The 22,879-nt window shown below is 38.4% G+C and overlaps 1 protein-coding gene across 2 annotated transcripts in view; it reads right to left on the bottom strand.

Annotated features, from left to right (window-relative positions):
* Positions 1-244: 244 nt before the first annotated feature.
* BZW2 (basic leucine zipper and W2 domains 2) overlaps positions 245-22,879 on the bottom strand; it is a 63,464-nt gene continuing 40,829 nt past the window's right edge. For both annotated transcript variants that reach the window (XM_043589025.1, XM_043589026.1), the window contains exons 6-12: positions 21,475-21,610; positions 18,327-18,436; positions 13,265-13,435; positions 11,248-11,394; positions 9,796-9,934; positions 2,154-2,276; positions 245-702 (exon numbers count right to left, since the gene is read on the bottom strand). In XM_043589025.1, the coding sequence (XP_043444960.1) occupies positions 674-702; positions 2,154-2,276; positions 9,796-9,934; positions 11,248-11,394; positions 13,265-13,435; positions 18,327-18,436; positions 21,475-21,610 (855 nt within the window). In that variant the 3' untranslated portion in view covers positions 245-673. The remainder of the gene's footprint in view (positions 703-2,153; positions 2,277-9,795; positions 9,935-11,247; positions 11,395-13,264; positions 13,436-18,326; positions 18,437-21,474; positions 21,611-22,879) is intronic.

The raw sequence follows: 22,879 nt of genomic DNA, 5'->3' as shown, positions 1-22,879 counted from the left end.
TTAATACGATCACTTCCTGGTGTTTGTGCTAACATGCATGTATTTTGGGTGAATTTCCATTTCAGTATGAAGACAACTGAGATGTGGTACTTATCATGGCAAAAGGAACAGAGTTGTTTTTATAGATGACAAGAGAGGAACCTTTCAAAATTCTGGATGGAGAAAAAAAGCCTAACGCTGAAATGTCATCTGTGGAAGAAGCCGTGTGCTCTGAAGAAATAAAAGCTCTGAGAATATAAGCCCAGATTTTTAAAAAGCCATTTATTTTAAAAAACTGGTTTGTCAAATCACATACACGAGCAGATACACAACTACCAAAGTGGCCCTGTAATAGACACCAGTGGGGCGTTCACCACACAGTACCTGAAAAATACAGCTAAAAAAGAGGAGTCTGTTGAGTATTGAATTTCAGATACCTACTGGACTCCTTGTTGAATGGCTTTAAGTTAGCATATAGTGAGTGAGAGGTAGAGTCCCAAGTATAATAGCTGATGCCTCAGGGCTCCATTTAAAAACAAAACGAAAACAAAAACCATTTCCCCTTCGCACAAGGGCAACCTATCCTATTTTTTTTTTTCCTTTGTGAAAACGGAAGCCAAGTTTTCTCTTCTCAAATGGTTCAGCATTCCCAGTAAAAGTGTTGTGTGGTGGCCTGTTGTGCTTCTTGAGCCATCTAATTTTCTTCACCTTCTGACTCAGATTCTAGGAGAGATGAGAGAGAAAAGTCAGGTTTTTTATTCAGAGATTCCTTTTGTAAAATGTTTATTAAGTAAACGTTATGCTCAACATGGGGCTCGAACTTTCAACCCTGAGATGGAGAGTTGAAGACTTTCTCAACTGAGCCAGCCAGGGGCCCCCAAAGACTCCTTTAGAGTCATGAAAGAGTTTCCAATATGCTACCTACCCCAACCCCCAAAAGGCATTGTTTTTTGCCCTGGTCATGCATTGACTAGGAAAAACAGTCAAACATTCATTCTTTTTTGCTTTTAAATGAACTTTGCCTTTCCATTTTTTAATTTTTATTTTATTTGTTTATTTTTTAAAACCATTTCATTGACCTATGACTGATACACAAAAAGTTATACATATTTAACATGCACAACTTGGTGAGTTTAAGATGTGGATTTTTTTTTTTTTTTTTTTTTAATTTACATCCAAGTTAGTTAGCCTATAGTGCAATAATGATTTCAGGAGTGGATTCCTTAAGCCCCTTACCCATTTAGCCCATCCCGCCTCCAACAACCCATCCAGTAACCCTCAGTTTGTTCTCCATATTTATGAGTCTCTTCTGTTTTGTCCCCCTCCCTGTTTGTATATTATTTTTGTTTCCCTTCCTTTATGTTCATCTGTTTTGTCTCTTAAAGTCCTCATGAGTGAATTCATGTATTTGTCTTTCTCTGACTGACTAATTTCACTTAGCATAATACCCTCCAGTTCCATCCACGTAGTTGCAAATGGCAAGATTTCATTCTTTTTGATGGCCGAGTAATACTCCATTGTATATATTCATCTCTTCTTTACCCATTCATCCATCAATGGACATTTTGGCTTTTTCCATACTTTGGCTATTGTTGATAATGCTGCTGTAAACATTGGGGTGTGTGTGCCCCTTCAAAACAGCATACCTGTATCTCCTGGATAAATACCTAGTAGTTGAACTTTGCCTTTCTAATAATGCAGCATGCTCATAAATATTATTGAAGACTGTAATTACTTTCATCCTTCTGGGTCATCTAAAATAAACTTCTCAGGCTTAGTGGGATTCACTCTCATCCATTATTATTCTTCCACCTTGTATTCCCATTTTCAGCACCAGTCAACTGGTTAATAATAATCCCATAATGTGTAATTAAGCCAAATACTTTTTTTCCTCCTTTCACAACTGCTGATGATTTCTTCCCCCTTGTCTCCTATAGGGTGGATAATTGAAAAGGTTGTCTCTTGTTTTTTAACACATAGCACTTTTCATTGCTTTGATTTCAGAAAGGAAGGCTAAGATTATAGGCAAGATGCTTGATATGGAAGACACCCTAAGACCTTCAGTTTTAGAGAAGCAACTACAACAACAAAAATCTGTGCAAGAGGTAGATACCTTAAATTATAATGAGAAAGTATTTGCTAAATTACCACCAAAGTGGTAAATGGAATCATACCTTCTTCTGCGTTTTGTAGCCACTCAACGAATTTCTTCATCTGGTCAAGAAAAACACTTTTGCCTTTGGCAACATGTGCTTCTTTGTACCATTTCAATATTGCTTCTTCACTTAGTACATCAGCTGCAATTTCAAAGCAAAGATTTCCAAGTTACTACATAAATATGATGTTTTTGTAAAAAAAAGCAACTTTATGTCTCATAATTTAATAGAAAGCAATGACTTTAAATATTAAAAGTGCTGTTATAAAAGAACTCCATATCTGACACTTATCAAGAAAACAGGAACCAAGCTCATTTCCAATATAGCACAGTGCTGTATTTTGGGAGTTAGCTTGGCAAATACTTTAGTGATGACGACGATATACATCTCATCAGGTATGATATATTGCAAGCTTATCTGTGAGTCACTACTGGGACTTGGAAGTCTTTCTCAGTGCTAATTTGCTGGTAGGAAACTGGGTTATTTTGTAATTTTGCAAATGAATCAGCAATTCCAGCGATTCAGAACACTATGTGTCCTGCCAATTCCAAACACGTCTTGATTAAATAGCAACCTCAAATGACTGGTCTTTTAAGGCGATTTACTCTTTTAGGAGGAAACAAAATGGCAAATAAAAACACATAACTAGAATGTAATAAGGCTATTTACAATTAAATATGAAGATCAGCTTTCTGGGTGTATCACAGGACCAACACACTCAAAATCCTATATTACTCTCTCTTTTTTTTTAAGTTTATATTAAGAGTGTGAGTGGGGGAAGGGGCACAGAGAGAGAGAGAGAGAGAGAGAGAGAGAGAGAGAGAGAATCTCAAGCTGGCTCCATGCTCAGTGCAGAGGTCTCTGTGGAGCTGAATCTCACAAACCATGAGATCATGGACCTGAGCTGAAATCAAGTGTCAGATGCTTAGCTGACCAAGCCACCCAGGTGCCCCTATGTTTATTCTACTGCTAAGTCATGAATCTCTTATAGCATAATATCTTAAGTCACAAGAGTAATGTTTTCCTTGTACTCCATTAAGAGAAAAAGAGACATTAGGTGGACTTCTTACAGGTTTCCAGCAAAATGAATTATCTACTAATACTCGTTACCTTAAATTCTAAACTCCAGAAATGTGCCTTGAAACCCTCAAGTTACCATTAATTTAGACCATTTAATGTTTAGGAAGGAAAATATGAAAATGATAGTCTACATATTTTGCCAATGTTCCAATGGGTTGTCTTTTCAGATTTCAGAGTAAGAAACGAGATGGGATGCAGATAAAAAGGATATTATTGTCCTCAATGCCTGCGCAATCCACCAAAAATGCCGATAAATCATGCTAATGATGTTTGTGCAGTTGAAAGAGAATTTTAACTTACAAAAAATGAGAAAAATAGTGAGATTGTTTTCAATGAAAACACCACTATTGTTTTCATTGAAAACACCACTGATGTTTTCATAACCAAAACCTGAAATTTTTTTTTTTTTTTTTCAAAATTAATAACTGGCTTGGATTCAATGGAAGAGAATGAACTGACGAAAAATGCACAGGACTGGTTTTAGAAAATATCAAGTTTGTTTTGTTTGTTTTTATTAAGAAATACACTACAAAGTGTAAAGGGAGAAAAAAGTCTGGATTTACTCATCTATAAGAATTCGGTGTAAAAATCAGAATCAGTTGTCCTAGAGAATTATTGTTAGCTTTTAGCTTCCACTTCCAACTCACACCCTGCACTCACAACGATGAAAAACTGCCATCGAATCCCAGTGTTGGTTGAGGAGAGGAGCAAATGCTTCCCAGCCTGAGGAAGTGACTTGTTCTTGTGCAAGGCTGCTTTGCGCAGACTTTGAGAACACTTATTAGCTCCGACATGGATTTTATGTTATTTATCTATTTACTTTAAAGTTTATTTATTTTTGAGAGAGAAAGAGACAGAGAGAGAGAGAGTATGTGTGTGTGGAGTGGGGGAAGAGCGGAGAAATGGGAGACACAGAATCTGAAGCAGGTTCCAGGTCCTGAGCTGTCAGCGCAGAGCCCATGTGGGGCTCGAACTCACAACCGTGAGATCATGACCTGAGCCGAAGTTGGACTAGTAACTGACTGAGCCATCTAGGTGCCCCTCCAACATGGAGCTTAAAGGTCCTATTTAGGGCTCCTGGGTGGCTCAGTCAGTCAAGTGCCAGGCTTTGCCTCAGGTCACGATCTCATGGTTTGTGGGTTTGATCCCGGCATCGGGCTCTGTGCTGACAGTGTGGAGCCTGGTTGGGATTCTCTCTCCCTCTCTGCTCCTAACCCACTTTTGTGTGCTTGCTCTCTCTCTCTCTCTCAAAAATAAATAAACTTTAAATAAATAAATGGCCTTTTTAATATTTTGTCTTTGTAACATTTTTAAGATGTTTGTGACTTAGACAGCTTTTGTTCCAAACTTTTTTGATCATGCTCCCCTAATGGGACAATTTTGAGCGCATACAACCAACATATGTATGCTTTTCAGCTTATAAATTATACGCAAGTACTACAGAACTATTATTATTATAAAACAAATGGAATTTAAAATGTGACAAACACATAGGGAAATGCTATGTTAACTCCCCACTTTAATGAATTGTGGTGATACCATGCTCATGGTGGAAAGCTGATTGAGGCTGCACTTTAAGGTTATTATTTTTTCTCAGGTTTTTCTTCTGAAGATGGAGAACTCATTCATGTGTTTTATTGCCCCACAGAGGCTGAAAGAGGGCATGCAGCTACTAAAATCTTGTCAACCACAGATATTAGATCATTAGGTAAAACTTATCAGATACACTGTTAGCAGAAAAGGAGACCAGGTGCAAAGCTGAGTTCTTAGAAAAGCCTAATTTTGTAATGAATTCTGCCTGCAAGACCGTATTCCTCGTAGAGGGGGGAATAAATAATAACAAAAGGACAAAAGCAACCACCCAGGGCAACTTAGGGGGCAAAGCACAAACATCGAAAAGCTTAAAAAGACACTCAACTTTTGTTTAGTGAAAAGTCTAATCTAAAGAGGAAAGAACTTCTTGAGAAATAAAGAGAGAACTTTTTTTCTCTCCACTAAGGAAAAGTGGGGAGAGTTCTCATTAATAGAGAGAAGCAGCAAAGTGTTTGCTGGGATCTCCCAGAGAAATCCTACTAGGAATACAGAATATCAGTGCAAGTCCCATAAGAAAAGCAGACATCCTACAATTGCATGTAGAACTCCCTCAGATTAAAAAATAATTTTCTCTATCCTGTCTGGCCAACTTCCTCATCACGTCTGGTGGAATGCTGTGTGTCCTTCCTCAGTATCACCCTCTGTGTGAGCCTCATTTTAGAAATGAAACGAGGACTGTAATCCTTGGTTTTCTTCTACACTCTGAAATCCAGGAACTCAGGAACTATTCTGTTCATTAACTCACTTCCAGCATTTAATGGAAGGCCGGCCATCTCCTATGCATTCAATAAATGTATGATGGACAGATTAATTAACTCGATGAGAACAACTACATATTTCTCAATTTGCAGAGTTAGAATTTAAATGTTAGGTTTTTGTGATGATCAAAGAGGAATTACTGTACGAGTGGTTTGAGAATGCCAAAGCTTTCGAGAACATTACTTACATATTTAAGTTAAAAACTATGACTTGGAACTTAGGAAATTCATTATTTTTTAATGAACTAAAAAATTCATTACGGGCATCACACAGGGACATTAAGTGAAAAATAATTTACCCTAAGAATATTGATAATGTATGGCGAGAAGGCCACTCACCTTTTTTTTTTTTAGAATGAGAACAGGAAGTTTCTTTCAGAAAAATATCCACAAGGGACAGAAATTAACCTAAGAAGTATCTGCAAACAATAAACCCATGACACAGATAGTGCCAGTACCTGACAGGTTTATATTTCTCTCAGATGGACATACTGAGAGTATGGTACTTGGCTTTAGAAAGGAAGAGAAAGAAATTATTTCAACAATGAATAATGTAATGATTGAAGGTTAGTGATGGATTTATTTTTCCTACTGCACAGAAATACAAAAATCTAGATTTAAATCAGAAAGAGAATCTTTACTAAATGACAGATCACCACTTTTTTAGTTCATTAGTGAAAAGTATTATTATTTACAGTTTATTCACTTTTATTTCCCTGTTATTTATATGTTAAAAAAAAATCTTTCAATAATGGCATTTGTTAAAAAAAAATAGGTTTGTCAGAGACATGGGGAATCAAATTCCCAAGTTTCTGTCATCCTCAAGTTCTAGAAATACAGAGAAGATGTGTGCGTACATAATAGATTAAATGGGAAAGAAGAAATTATTTCTATTAAAAAAAAAAAAAAAACCCTGCTATAAAGCAAAGTGTTCCTTATAGTAAATAAAAGGAATCCACATCATTACATAAAAGACACAAACAAGATACTATTTGATATTTGTTGAATGTGTATGTGTACGTGGAATTAATGAGAAGTATAATCTTGAAACATGTTACCATAGTTCACGGAATTTGTCATTTCTGGCATTTAATGACCCATCAGACAAGTGGTCCTGACCAACAGTCACAGCATCACCTGGAAATTTCTCAAAATGCAAATTTGTGGGCCCAACCCTGGACCCACCTTCAGAACCTGAATCCCCAAAGGTTGGCTCAGTCAGTTAAGTGTCTGACTTCGGCTTAGGTCATGATCTCCTGGTTCATGGGTTCGAGCCCTGTACTGGGCTACATGCTGCCAGCTCAGAGCCTGGAGCCTGCTTCAGATTCTGTGTCTCCCTCTCTCTCTGCCTCTCCCCTGCTCATGCTCTCTCTCTCTCTCTCTCAAAAATAAACATTAAAAAATTAAAAAGAACCCAAATCCCTGGGGAATCTGTATTTTAACAAGCTCTCCAGGTGATTCATATGTGTTATAGCACTGGGAAAAGAGGGCTTTAGTACACAACACTGTTCATCAAGCCTTTCCAGGTGTTATTTTTTTACAGAACAAGGACATCCAAATCCTTGTAAAAACAAATAACATATGTCTCCTGGTGCCCAGATATTTGTTGGATAAAATTAGGTCAAATAAAAGACCACTGTCCAAAAAAGGTAAGAAGGTAAACACCATAACTCTCTTAAAAAATGGGATGGAGGGGCGCCTGGGTGGCTCAGTCGGTTAAGCGGCCGACTTCGGCTCAGGTCATGATCTCGCAGTCCGTGAGTTCGAACCCCGCATCGGGCTCTGTGCTGACAGCTCAGAGCCTGGAGCCTGTTTCAAATTCTGTGTCACCCTCTCTCTGACCCTCCGCCGTTCATGCTCTGTCTCCCTCTGTCTCAAAAATAAATAAACGTTAAAAAAAAAAAAATTTAAAAAAAAATGGGATGGAATAATCGCTCCTCGGGGATTCCATGTTTCCAAGAAAAAAATATATATATAATTACTTCTTTCAGAAAAAGACTAGATATACAATTTTGTGCGAAATTATGAAATTACCTAGAAAATAACACTTAGTTTTAACTTCTCAATGATTTATTTTCGGTATTCATTTTACAGTTTCCTGATTTCATTTACAAAAAGAACTAGGCCAGAATAAAATTGACGTTGACACCTTCCTATGTTCCCGTGGGTCTGCTCATACTTTCCACAGACCTTACTAACTTTTGGTTATTTAAAAAGTGACCACCTAGCTATCAATGGCCTAAGGAAGAGTTTATTCTTCTCCTTTTTTACTTTTTGGTACCCATTTCTTGGTTATTTTATCATTTCTGGTCACTGTTCCTTAGCATATGGGGCCGAACAAGAGGAAATACCTGAAAGCAACCGGTTTTGTCAGTAGTTTTTAAAAGGAGGTCAACGGGGAAGGATGTTGACACTGATGGTTAAAATGAGAAATTTGGAAAAGTGTTTTAATAGATGCCATTACTGACAAAACAGTAGGGTTTTTTTTGTTTGTTTTGGTGAATAAGTTCAATAATAAAATGAGGTGCTCCTACAGATAAAGTTCCAACACATATGTTTCAGTTACAAAAAGATTTGGTTAGAGACACTGGTTGGGTTAGCTATTAAATGACAAGAAAGCAAATTGTGGGCTTAGGCACTAGTTTATAAACAGTTCGCTTTTCTGTAGTGGAAAATACTAGCCACTCACAAAGCAAATGGGAAACAAATTTCAGAGGTGTCTCTACCTGTTTACAGTGGAGTCTGCTATGGTGCATGTGGATAGAATGGCCATAGGCTAGATGGGCATGGCTTCTCCTTGGCTGCTAAAGAAGGTGGGCTGGCAATATGATCTGCAGATTTGGTTCTGATGGCTAACCATGGAAACCATTTATGCCCTAGTTTTAGGATGTTGACTCTCATGACCATGTCCAAGAGGACCTAACTTGGATCTGGCTGGAGGAAAACCCAAATTACTTCAAATGAGACTTAGCAGTCAGTACTTTCTCCTACTGATATAGTAAAGATTGTGCCGAATACCTTAATGCTGAGAAAGTAAATTATCACCCAAACACCCGGGGCAAGATATATATCCATCTGAAGAATCTTGACGGCCAGTTAAGACTCTGTGAAGTGCCATTAACATCTATAAAGTAGTCATTAATAAATGATGTAAAATTTTTATACTAATTTGCCCAAATGATCATCCAAGATAGACAAATGTAAGAGGTGCCTCAGTGGCTCAGTTGGTTGAGCACTGGACTTTGGCTCAGGTCATGATCTCACAGTTCACGAGGTTGAGCCCTGCTGACAGCAGAGAGCCTACTTTGGATCCTCTGTGTCCCTCTCTCTCCTGCCCTCCCCAATTTGCTTGTTCGCTCTCTCTCTCTCTCAAAATACACATTAAAAAAGTAGACAAATTTAAGAACACATCAAAAGGAAAAGAAAGATTTGGCTGATGTTAATTTGTACTTTACTTTTTCTTTCTATATTAAATTGCCATTTAAGATTGCCGTACCTTCTAGCAAACATATTTTTATAATGTTCAAAATGTGTTATTTCCTAAGTGTTCTTCCCTCCTCCCCCATAAAACTACATGAACTCAGACCAAAGAATAGTCCAGGATTATTTTTTATATACTGTAGGTATAGAGATGGAGATCAGTTAAAACCCTAATAGCATTCATTTATTGAAGGCAGTGCCAGTTGCCATGACAACCTAATCCTTACAAATATAATGAAAAGACAGTAAAGGGAAATCTAAAAATAGTCATTTCCCTGAAAAACAGGAGAATGGCTGGGCCAAATAATTAAAATACAAAGTAAAAAGCTAATTATTTCAATAATTTTAGTCAGCTTTATGGCATCTGAGAAGATCTCAATATACTATAGGCAGACTTTGGTAATTATAGTTATTAGAGCTAATTCTTACAATTCAAAAATAGACCTAATTACTTTCTGTTATTACAGTCTTTTTCACCCCCCCCCCCCCCCCCCCCCCCCCGCAAAATAATAACCGGTTTATCAGTAGTCTTCTGGCAATGTGCCCAGGGGCTTCATCAGGCTGGTTCTTGAGACCATGAATATGTGGCATATACACTTTCTCTCTTCTAACATAATACGGCTGTCTCACTAAAACTTACAAAGTTTAGCATGAATCCCATGTCTCCCTCTGCCTTAGGCCTTGCGCTGGCCCTCAAAGATCTTCAACAAAACCGGGAAACAGAGCGGTAGGGCAATATGGATAGATACCTTTATAAAAGAGAACCACGATCTTCTGAAAAGCTTTCATGAAATGGATGTTGTCATAACAGTATTCTTGAACCTTCTGGAGGAGGATCAGCTCTGACTGGCCTTGGGAGCTGAACACAGCCAGGAGTGGAGCGTATTGCTGAAATACAAGTGGGGAGTAAAACCAACCATTAACTTTCTTGGGAGGTACAGAGACAATACTTGAAACACAACAGAAATCTGGAGATTTCTTTAGGAAGCTTTCACTTTAAGGGTTATCTCATTAGAACATTGTGTCCAATCAAAATTAATTTTTTAGCCCAGCATCTTATCAGATTTCTCTCAATGTACCCACTAAAAGAGACCAAATAAAATTGACAATATTAAAGGTAACTTATGCTACTGTTTAAAGGGCACTATGAAAAGGAGGCAGAGTGAGGTCTTGGGGTAGCCACATTTAGTACTGGTGGAGTGTGGAGTTCTTTCCCTAGACATCCCAGACACCCTCACAGGTCATCTTTATGGCTTAGTTCCTATTGTTCCCTTTGTCCTAATTGTCCTTGGCTTCTAGTCACTGATGTTGAGCCAACGTTTTCTCATTTCAACACAAATCTCCTCCAAGGAGCTTTCCCTGATCAACTTAACCTGCAGATTTCACTCACTCCTCTGTTCTAAACACAGAGGATTATCTTTAATTTGTATGCTACCTAGTTTCCACTAGGCAGTCTTTTTATTTTACATTTATTTGTATCTTGAGAGAAGGAAAGAGTGTGTGCATGTGAGGAGGGGAGGGGCGAAGAGAGAGGGAGAGAGAGAATCCCAAGCAGACTCTGTGCTGTCAGTGCAGAGCCCGAGGTGGGGCTTGATCCCATGAACCGTGAGATCATGACCTGAGGTGAAATCAAGAGATGGATGCTCAACCGACTGAGCTAACCAGGTGCCCCTCTACTAGGTAGTCTTTGACTTCCCAATTCAAATGTAAACTCTGAAGGAAGATATGTCTTTCACTCATCTTAATATAGTTTTATAGGGAGAAGACAATTAATGAAAGCAAAAACATTTATCCTTGCTCAAAAACATGCTATTTACACGATCGGTTGATCTCTTCCACCACTCAGATACTTTTCAAATGTTTTGGAATTTTTATTTAAATGCTATTTAGTTACAGTACAATACTGGTTTCAGGAGCAGATACTTTTCAAATTCTAATACCAATTTGTAGTTTACTTAAACAAAAATATTACCAGGAATTTTTGTGTCATGTAAAAGGAAACCAATACAGTTAGACCGTATTTCTCTTTAACTTTAATTATTCTGTGTGTTTTCTGACACTGTGTTTAGTAAGACTTTACTCTTAGACGGGAAATAATGCCTTTGGCCCAAACTGGGTGAACGGCAGTTAGAACCCACGTATCATACAGTTAAGAGCTACAATTGGTCTGTGGCCAAGACAGTTTCCTGTTGATCCCGTACCTTCAGATGCTTAAGGGCCTGCTCTGCAACGAGTTCTTCCTTCTTGTTCCATTCAACAGCATTCATTATACAGGTCCACAGAAGTCCAATCACTGCTGTTTCCGGAAGATCATTCCTCTTCATTTCTTCCTTAACATAGAGCACCACCTACATTTCATGGAAAAAGGGGTCAGAGAGTTAACAGGCAGATGGCAGTTTCCCTGTCACCATGCCTGGTCAGTAAAAGGCTTTGGGTGGATAAATATTCTGCTCAGCCCCTCCCTTCCCAGTACATACTCTCAGATTACAAGAGGGAGGAAAAACACAATGATTTGTTCTCAAAGCAGATTTATTTTTAGTTCCAAAATTAATAGGCTTATCTCTGGCCAGGAGCTGCTGGATAATAGGAAGTGAGAAGGAATCTTTGTTTCTTAGAAGTTATTCTTTTACATGCAGCACCCCTTTGGGTCCAGCAGAACAGACGACTTGAGCTGGTTTGACTCTCTGGGTTTGAAATTAGCTCACAGAGCTGTGAATCTTTACCTCCAACTCACAACTCTAAACCTCTAGATGAATAACGTGTTGGGTTTGTACAAGTCGGTTTACCAGAATTCATTCTTAATCATTACTTTAGACTCTCATGAGCCATGAAAATAAGCTGTAAAGTGCCAAAGCCATTTTTTATATGATACATATTAATGCAGCAACACTGGACAGGTTATTTTCCCCTTAAAATTATGTTTGATATGCAAATTTATCCTCAAATCTGACAGTATGGAATAAAAGGTCTGTCTAGCCTAATGTATTTTATATCACACTTGTCAGGAAAAAAACTTTTCCTTTTGAAATACAACCACAAATTGAGGTTATGTCCTCAAAAGTGATAAAACACCATAATCTATACCTCAAGTACACTACGACTTGGTGAATAACACAACTACCACTCCCCTTATTGCCCCTTTTTTAGTGAAAATACATTCTTTTCTTTCCTGTTGGCCTGGGTTGCACAGGTATCAGGAATGGGTTAAGAAGCTCTGGTTAATTCCCAGAGACTGCGCTGGCCAGAGAAAGATGCAAAGACAGGCGACATCTCTGCATCTAGAAGCATCACAGCGTTTTTTGGGTTTGCTTTTTTTTTCCACCTCATGGAAAATCACAAGGTCTTGCTTGGAGAAATGTTACTGACTATAATGCTGACCTTACTGCCATGAGACTTAGAAATATTTTTTGCTCCAACACCTCCATCTGCTGGATAGCATCGGTCTAGAATTCTCTAGTCTTAAGCCATGTAAGGTCCCATGTGGGGCTTAGGGCACATAGAGTGGTAGGGGTTTGGGACTCAGAAGTAAATGGCAAAAGGAAAGGACTTCATTTAATTTTTGGATCGTCATATAAAAGTTGTTAAAGTTCACATGGGAAGTTTTCTTCAGGCAGGAATTTTTTAAAAATTTAAAAAGATACAGCGATAGCTACATGAACTATTATTATAAAAAATGTAGTATTTATATTATAGGGATATGCAGTTATTGTGACTATGATCAAACAAGTCATTGGTTCAACTGGTCTTTTCCCATGCTACGAATTCAAAAACCATCAAAAATTTTTGTCTTAAAATTAAAAAAAAAAAAAAAAAACCCCTACATATTCATACCCAGTGATGCATGCAATACATAGTGTTGATTTCAAACACTAATCATATACTTAACCATATTATATCATCTGTGATTAAATGGAAAAACCACCATATAATGGTGCATAACTGACAGTAGATGGCAAATCTATTCGACAGATGAAAATATTTTGTTAATCACAGTAGTGTGATAAAATAAATCACTTGTGTGGAAATAACCATTAATTTCTGGAATATGCCAGGGGATTCTGAATCAACACTTTGCAACTGAGATGGTATGAACAGGTACATTAAGTTCTCAGCAGTAAACAAAGGTGGGTCTTCTTAAGGAAGGTCGAGCCTATGCTCTTCGATGTTAATCCTCTCATTCGTGTGTTCTGCAGTGATCTAATAAGTCCAGGTCCCCACCTCCTTGATTGGGCATTCCTGAGAAAGACGCTCCTGGAGCTCCTTCTGCAGTTCCTTCCTGGTGCCCAGGGACTGCTGGACTCGGAGGAAGTCGGAAAGCTCCTTCAGGCCTGCGTCAGTGAAGTATTTAGCAAAATGATCCACGCTCTGCCTGTTAACTGGAAAGAGTTCCTTGAAGACAAAAGGAAAAAGACCGTTACACAACAAACTATTCAAATGTCAGCAAGCAACAAAGGACAAACTTTTCATATTAGAATGGCACTTAGAATATCTCACACACTGGGAAGAACAGAACAAAGAATGATTTTCAAATGAATGAATCTTGGGTATCTTTCTGGAGCATTTGCTAAGCACCTTCTAAATCGGACAGGTTTACAGAGAAAGAAAAAAAATGCTAATCAACTTATATAAACTAGCTTCACCTATTTTGAACCATTATTTACTTTTTCTTTCACTTTACTCAAAGTATAGCATATATGAATACAGAAGTGAACTTGCTAAATTAAATGCAAATAACGTAACTTACAAGTTAATGGACAAAAGTCAGGTTTTTCTGATATATATACTATACATACATACATACATATACGTATGTATAGTATATATACATTTGGGAGAGAGTGCAGGAGTTGGGGGGGGGGGGAGAGAGAGAGAGACAGAGAGAGAGAGAAAAGGGAGAGAATCTTAAGCAAACTCCACGTTCAGTGCAGAGCCTGATGCAGGACTGAATCTCATGACCCTAGGATCATGGCCTGAGCCACCCAGGTGCCCCAAAAGTCAGTTTTAATAATGCTGAGATGACGTGAGGTAATATTAGGAAACAGTACTGACTATTATCTCAAGAACTTCTATTCACAATCTGAGAAAATGCTGCTATTAGTCTAATACTAGCTTGGAGCTAAAGAGAATTTTTGTGATATCTGTTAATGATGGTGGCTCTAAATTAAGTAACAGCAAGATCTAATCTAAACCCACCCTCCCAACTCTTCAGTTCATTACATAATTCTGTTGGAAATTTTTAAAGAGCAATACACCATGGCTGCTTGCATATTTTTACCTCATTTCCATTTTACCTTACACAGCTTGGAAAAGTCCCAGTAACACTTAGTCATATTCTAATCCTGTGTGACTTCAACACCCAGCTAAGATATTAAGGTAATTTTCAAAGCTTTCACATTTTTCAGACTGCTGCAGTCTAAAAAGTAGATCCAAATTTTTATGGTGGTTGGATTTGCACATATATGGCCAATAGCTATATGCCTCTAGTAAAAAATCTCAGTAGAAAAATCTCTAATAGTTTTGCTACCATGTAGAGGGACATAGCCAAAGGCTTCTATGACACGACTCAAATTTCAACAGTCTCTGTATCATAACTTCCCCTGTTGAGTTAGGAGTTTCAAAATGTCAGAAGAGTTGGTGGGAGCAGCTATTAAACGCATTCATGGTAAAACAAACATTTCACATCAGACTGAAATTTAGTCACTGACATTTGTTCTAGCATTCAAAAGGTCTAACAAATTTGGGATTTGGGGAACAAATTTAATTTTGATTTTCTTCTAGGAATCAAAATGTGGCTATTTTCCTGAAAATTACATAAAGTAAAAACTCTTATAGAGGATAAATTAAGTCTCAACAAGGCTGAACAGCTTGACCCAAATTATGTAGTCAGGTATATTTAAGGACATAGACTATGCCCATAGCCGGTAATTATTCCGTTACTCCGTGCCAACATTGAGTATTCAATTTAGGAAGAATGTGACTGCAAAGTTTGATCTAAAGTTATGTTCAGAGGAATATATCAAACATATTCCTGGGGGTTTATTTATGAACTATATTCAAAGTCCTTATAAATGACACATTTAAGACAGTGAGGATTATTATTCAGATTAAGCTGAAGTAAAGTCAGTCTAAATCCTATCATGATATTTACTGGCTTGGAGCATGGTTTGCATTAGTCAGAAAAACCCTACCCAGGCACAAATCTCCATCACCTCATCCCTAGATTAAGGTCTCCCTGCTTCTGCTCTTGCTTCTGAGTCTATTCAAAGCCAAGCCAGAGTTTTCCAATTTCCACAAAGCTTTCCATTTTACTGAGAATAAAAGCCAAAGTTCCTAGATGATATGGGACCTGCTATGTCTCCAAGCTGATCTATACTTTTGTTCTTACCAAACACTCCCCACTGCTGTCCCCAACATGGCATGCCCCCAAAGTCTTTGCATTCTGTTCCCTTTGCCTGGAAAACTCTTCTGGAGATATCTATAAAGCTCACTCCTCAACTCCTTCAAGTCTTTACACAAATGTCACCTTGGGGCAGCTGGGTGGCTCAGTCAGTTAAGTGTCTGGCTTTGGCTCAGGCCATAATCTCATGGTTCATGAGTTCGAGCCCGCATTGGGGTTGCTGCTGTCAGGGCAGAGCCTGCTTCAGATCATCTGTCCCCCTCTTTCTCTGCCCCTCCCCAGCTTGTGCTCTCCAAAATAAATAAAACAGTTAAAAAAAAGTCACCTTATCAGAGAGATCTTCCTCTGCCACTGAAAACTGCCTCCTACTCTGATATTCCTTAGAGTTTTCCTACTTAATGGTTTCCTAATCAATGGTTGATTTAGTCTGTTGCCTCCCATCCCCTCTTTTCAGATTTGCTGTTTTTCTTGCTTCTGTATTACAGAAATGGGTAACTGCAAACTTTGAGATATGCTTCTTTTCCCCTAAAATGTACTAGTACGGCCAGAGAGAATTTTGTTGTATGTGTTAAATAAATAAAAATTTCCTCCTTGATGGTGAAATTGACCCTCTTGCTTCTCGTTCATTCACTGAGTTAGCAAATATCAAGCAGGTAGGCTTCACAGAGGATTACCTTGTCCTCATGGAGCTTACAGTGTTTCTGCTAGAAATTTCTACCTGTGCTTCTCATACCCAAAACATATGCAGACATAGAAACCAAGTAGGAACAGTTAAATGATGTATTCCTCAAAAAGGAAAGACACTTTAAGAATAAATCTATGAGGTAACCTAATTAAGTTAACCAAGCTCTGCCTACGGGCATCTTTGAGGAACGATGCCTTAAGAGATAATTGTGTCTCGGGCACCTGGGTTGCTTAGTTGGCTAAGTGTCTGACTTTGGCTCAGGTCGTGATCTCGCCGTTCGTGAGTCTGGGCTCTCTGCTATCAGCACGGAGCCTGCTTCAGATCCTCTCTGCCCCTCCCCTTCTTTTCCCTTTCTCTCTTTCAAAATTAACTTAAAAACAAACAAACAAATAAACCTGAGTCTTTTGTGGCAAACCATAACAGACTGTACCTTTATTACCAGTCATGTGCCCCCTCTCTTTAAATGAGTATTAAAGTCCCTCCTTGCTGTGTCTGGCTGCAAGGGTGGAACAGTAAGCTGTGACAGAATGAACTTTCCTACCCCAGTGCCAGGCTTCACTCTGACTTTTGGCCAGCTAAAGGTAAGCTTTGACTGCACTGGAGGGGTTTACTTCAGTCTCCCGTGTTTCTGCCCTTACCCATAAGGACAGAATGGCTTGCATGGGAAGTGTTCCTGCAGGCTAGGTCCCGGAATGAAAAGGTGTATAGATCACGGAGGGATCTAGCCCAGATAGAGTTAATCCACAGACTCAGGGACGAGAATATGTTGCCTTCATATGAACTTCCACCCTGCTTGGCGACCTATTCACTTATCTTTTATGATTCCTCTTTCTGTACACAAGGATGTGCCCTAAGTCCAGGAGAAAGTAAGTTGCTATGAGGGCAGGGAACTTTTCCTTCCTGTTCTCTCTTGGCTCCATAGCTTCTTGGAGCATGTCTGGCACAGAAACATAGGCTGAATGAAAATAATTATCGGCAGAAATCAACTAGATGATCATCTAGTTAATCGTTGGTCTTTATCATAGTCTAAAGACTTGAAATACCCAAAGGGCTATTTGAAGGTAAATTTCAAGAGACAAAGGAACTTGAAGAGATAGAGAATAAAAGCATTTACAGTTAAAATTATTCTCGGATTTTCTGAGGGGAGGAGCCCATTTTACAGTAATCCCTTGGACTGACAGACAGAATTGCACACTAAAACACAGTGGAAGTGAAAACCGAGGAGAGAAAAGGTGAAGAGAAGAGGGCAAGGGTGTCTTTCTTTTTTTTTTAATTTTTTTAATGTTTATTTATTTTTGAGAGAGAGAGAGAAACCGAGTGCAAGACAGGGAGGGGCAGAGAGAGAGGGGGACACAGAATGGGAAGTGGGCTCCAGGTTCTGAGCTGTCAGCACAGGACCCAAAGCAGGGCTCAATCCCATGAACTGCGAGATCATGACCTGAGCCGAAGTCGGACGCTCAACCGACTGAGTCACCCAGGCAGGCGCCCCAAGGGGCGTCTTTCAATTTTAGACTTTGTCCTAGACTAGAAGAGCAATGTCACTTGCAGAAATCTCTGTCTTTTGCACATGTGTGACTTCTAGCAGAAAGAAATTGTAGGGAGTGGATAGAAATATTAAGAACAAAATATCTCTCCTCATTTGTTTTCGAAAACCACAAAGAAAGAGAAATAAAAAACATAATCAAGCAACTGTGATAGTGGGAGCTTCAAATCAACCATAACAAATTTGTTTGCTTTCTTAAATAGCTAAGTCATTTCCATGGTGTCTTGGTATAAACAAGGAATTCTGTTTAAACTCTTATTCTGTTAACACATTAATACGTATGTGAGATTAGTATCACCCATCTCCAAACTAACACATGAGAAATGTTTAATTAGACTGATGGCACTTTATCATATTGCAACGTTAAATCTGCATACTTACTAGTTACAAAAAAAAAAAAAGGTTAATTCTGATCAATGTTAACATAATCTCAACAAATATCCAGATCCAAAAATCACAATAGTCCGTTATGACTCTTTAATTTTCTGATTCCATTCATTTATATGATAAATGTTAAAATGGAATTAATTTCCCTCTGCCAGTAATACAGAAATAAAAGGGACCATGCTCTGATTTAACACAGACCCAAGCATTTCAGTCATGCATTGCCAAAGCCACGACAGAAACATCAACCCCTTATCCAGACAACACTTACAAGCAGCCTCTTATCTAAGTTGGCTTTTCTCAAAGAAGAGGTAACAGAGTTGGCATCTTTTTCTGCCATCCATGCTTTAAAAAGCTTGACCGCAAATGAGGCTGCAATGCCTGTTTAAAGAAACAGAAAAAGAAACAGTGAGAGTTGAATTCTTTTAATAAGCAAAAACACCGGTAATTGACAGACAGGGCCAAGCTGCTCACTAGGTTTCCCGAACGGAGTCTGCTGCTCAAAGACATGATTTGGTACAGAGGAAAAATGGATAGCTCTTTAGGCATAGTTCTGTTTCCATTACTCAAAAGAAAAGGAAAAACAGTTAAAACATTTTTCAAAGTGAGACTCCCTAATTCCAACCTGGAGTAACCGTGTCTTTATTTTTACCTTGTTTCAAAACAGATTGAAAACCCAATATTTTCTAGTTTTTTTGTTTGTTTTGTTTTTGCTTCTCTTTCACCTGTGGTTCACCAGTATTTCAGGTCTGTAACAGTGATCCTGAGGTATAACAACTAAATCTTGAGACATAAAAATGAAATGGCAGCACGTTAATTAACGTGCTGATAAATGACACTAGGCAAAATGCATTAATAGTGAAAGATATAAATAAAGCTATAGATGAACAGGCAATATTTACTTTGTAAGTTTATTTCTTGTAAAAAGCATTAAAAAAAAAAAAAAACTCATGATGGGGTGCCTGGATAGCTCAGTCGGTTGGGCGTCCGACTTCGGCTCAGGTCATGATCTCACAGTCCGTGAGTTCAAGCCCCGTGTTGGGCTCTGGGCTGACAGCTCAGAGCCTGGAGCCTGCTTCTGATTCTGTGTCTTCCTCTCTCTCTGACCCTCCTCTGCTCATGCTCTGTCTCTCTCACTCTCAAAAATGAATAAATGTTAAAAAAAAAAAAATTAAAAAAAAAACCTCATGAGTCAAGCTATAAAAATACTGATGCTGTTTCAAACTGAAGTCTTTTCTGGATATTTTAAAAGAGATTACTAAAAGAGCTAATGCTAATCAGAAAACCACTCAATTACATATCCATATTGACATTAGGATTTATTTCCAAATATAAGTAATTAGATAGCTAGAAGACAGTTCCTCTGTGAACACTACAAATTTCCAAGTTAATGTTACATTTATTAAATTTCCAAGTTAAAATACAGCTGAAATATTAAGCTGATTTTTTCTGAAGTCTTCACTGTTGCAGCCTCAATCCCTCACACCCCCTTTTTTTCCTAAGAGAATTTCCATTTTGCATAGGCCAGGTGACTTCAAGTCTAAGTCCTGGTACCATTTCCTTCTGCAATGATTAGTTGAGAGTCCTCGCTTTAAGCCCATCTGCCCAGGGCGCCTCCCTGGCAACTGCTACTGGGCCAAAACTAGTCATGTGGCCTATGGTGGCCAATCAGCTGAAGGCATGATAAATTATTCTATGTTGAGAAGTACTCTCCCACTGAATCTAAGCAAGAAAGGATGTCCCATAACTGTACCAGCAGACATCGTATAATGACCAGGGAAACCATACTTGGAATAAAGTTAATAATGCTATGATTGGTAGTGAGAAATAACAGGAGAAAATATCCAAGACGTGAATATTATTGTTTTGGACATAAGAAATAAAGGTTCTTATATGGAACAAAATTTCTTATACAGCAATTTGAGTTCCATCTTCTAGTTAGTTGCAAGAAAGAGCATTCAATCAATATATCATTTATACAAACACAAACTTTGCCCAAATTTCTTCACTCGAATGAGCAGAGGAATGAGTAAAAAAAAACAAAACAAAAAAAACCACACACACACACAAAACAAACACACACACACAGATCCCACACCCTCCACAAAAAAAACCCCCCAAAACCCACTATGGGTAAAACAGGTGTTTCGAACTGTAAACACTGTTAGTTACTTACACCCACTATCTAAATTTTATAACCATTAATATTTTATATTTGCTTCATCATTGTCCATCAAATTATTTGAGGAATTTGTAGAAATCACTTAGGATTTTAATACAACCAGAAAGACAATTATTTTCTGTTATGAAGGCTAGGGAAATCTAACATAATTAACATTTACTGTTTACATTTTATCTTGTGTTTTTCTGAGGGTAAAATGGCTCACATCATAAATAAGATGTGGAGTATCAAATTCTCTTCAGGAAAACACTTTAAAATGTCACAATATGAACAACACACTAATGAAAATTACAGAATCTGAACTGTCATAAATCTGAGCTATATTAAGCCCAAAACTATAGAAAATCTCTAAGATCACTCGACTCTCAATTTACTATTCTTTTCTCAGCTACAAGAAAACTACAATCCATTTCACTGCAGGCATGAACGAGGCTGGAACTTCCAACATTTGTAGGAGAGAAACTAAGTTCTAAGAAGAAACAGATGTGTTCACAAAAGCTCTTTTATTTTTAAGGAAAAAATAACTCTTTGTTTTGTGTTGCATTATAACTCGAATATCATTATCCTCCTCCAAGAGCCCACTTTTGTTTTATTCCATAACCAAGTGATTGTATATACGCCTATCAAACTCTTACTGCCTTAAAATTAAAGCGAGACTTCGATGCCACCATCTGGACTTCTTTCTAAAACTGAGATAATGACTATCTTAAAAATGGGATCAAAATGAACATCGAACACAAGACTTTGAGAGGTAACGGTTTAGAAGAACGGTCCTAACCAGCGAAATAACAGTCTGGTGGGGGGGGCATTTGGGAACATGAAGGGGCCTTTTTTCATTACACTAAATAGAGGTGGGTGCTAGAGCCTGGCAGTTTAAATGTCCCACAAAGCACAATGAAGCATTCTCCCAACAAAATATGCCAGTGGCAACTACATTGAGAGAAACAGTTTGGACGACATCCACTTCAGGGTATTTGATCCAGGCATTAAGCCTTACACCCTGAAATTCAGTTCATTAATAGTTTTTGTCTTTGTACAAGTGTGCATATTTTTTCTTCCAGTTTCCTCCAGTAAACATGTACAATTCTTATTGTTTAAAGACATACACACATTCGCTCATACGGATGATGGGTGGGTAGGAGAGAACACTAAGAGGAGTTGCCGGGACTTTTCTAATCATCCGTGGCTTTACTTGTCTTTTTACACATGACAGGTAAGAAAACGCAAGTGTCATTACCTTCTTTGACTAAGCTGTCGGTGAACAGACTGGTGAGGATGGTGGCGGGAAGGGTGCCGTTGCCCAGCAGGATCCCCGACAGCATTGCCAACTTTGTCTGCTCTGTTTCGGAAAAGGCTTTAAGGAAGAGGAGAAGCTGTGGGTCAAACAAAAGAAACCAGGTCTATAAAGCAAAGGACTAAGGTAGGAAAATAACAGACAAGGTACATGCATGGCTGAATGGCAGATGAGTCGGTCGTACGCACAGCGTAAGTATTACCCATCAGAAACACATGCGCGTGCTCACTTATAAACTGGATGCTAAGGAAAGTGACTTTCTCAGGCACAGTTCCTTGCTTCCAAGTTCACTTATGCGTAGCTATAGATAACATCCACGGGAACAAAAAGAGACATATGGAGAATGGTGTGAATAGGTTACATAAAAAATTTACATTGGACTTTGTACAGAAGAAAGGGTAAGTTTTACATAATGAGCAGAACATTTACTGAAATATATTATTGTCCTTCATATTTTTCAGTGTTGGGGGTGCCCTTGTCCCCATACTATAGCTACCCATTTTCTTGGGGTTTGTTACATCGTTCCACACACAAAAAACAGGGAAAGTCACTAAGCTTTGACATCAGCGTATATTTTTCTGAGTTCAGAGCATATAATATTCTTTAAAACAAGACTGTTGCGTGAGAAAGGGGTTTTCTAAGTTTCTGCTGCTCTTTCTAAAATAACAAGATTCAAACTCGGTATTTCTTAGAGCATGCAGTCTTAGCAGCCCTGGTGATGAGGTAATGGAGGATATGACAAAGCCTCTTAAGAAAGAAAAGCCCTCTGATGTGAGTTGGAAAGAGCAATTTCAGAGGGGGCAATTGAGAAAGTAGCAACCTCAGGATGGTTAAAGGAGAACCAATGCAAAGGTAATTATACCCCGTTTCCCATTTTTCATTCTATGAGCTCTCAGTCATGTGGAGTACCCTCCTCTTTCTTAAGGCTACCCACCCCCCGCATTGCTCTGACTCTATTCCAGGCTATTTTCTCTAGTTCATCAGTTCTTAGGCATGTTACTGAGATCCCCAGGGCTCAATATCACTACTGGGGCCTTGCTCACTTTCTCATTACTTTGCACCAATGAAATGCCATTAACTCTGTACAGTGGGTAGGGCAATATTAACTTACTATCCTTGACAGTTAAAGGATTATTACATTACAGAGAAGTTATGTGAGTCTAAATATTTGTATTATGAGTAATGAGTAAGTGGCAGAACTGGAATCAAACTAGTCCATTTCACTCCCAGGTTATGCCTATTAAAGTGTCAGTGAATTAAAAACAAAGCCACCTTCAAAGTTCATAAAAAAAACATGGAGGGAATGAGAGTATCAGTGTGTAAAGCTCCAGGGAATACCAGGAATGGG

Source organism: Prionailurus bengalensis, chromosome A2 (genome assembly GCF_016509475.1).
Source record: "Prionailurus bengalensis isolate Pbe53 chromosome A2, Fcat_Pben_1.1_paternal_pri, whole genome shotgun sequence".
In the NCBI taxonomy this organism is placed as follows: domain Eukaryota; kingdom Metazoa; phylum Chordata; class Mammalia; order Carnivora; family Felidae; genus Prionailurus; species Prionailurus bengalensis.
Note: the sequence above shows the minus strand (reverse complement) of the source record. Positions and strands in the feature narration are given on the sequence as shown.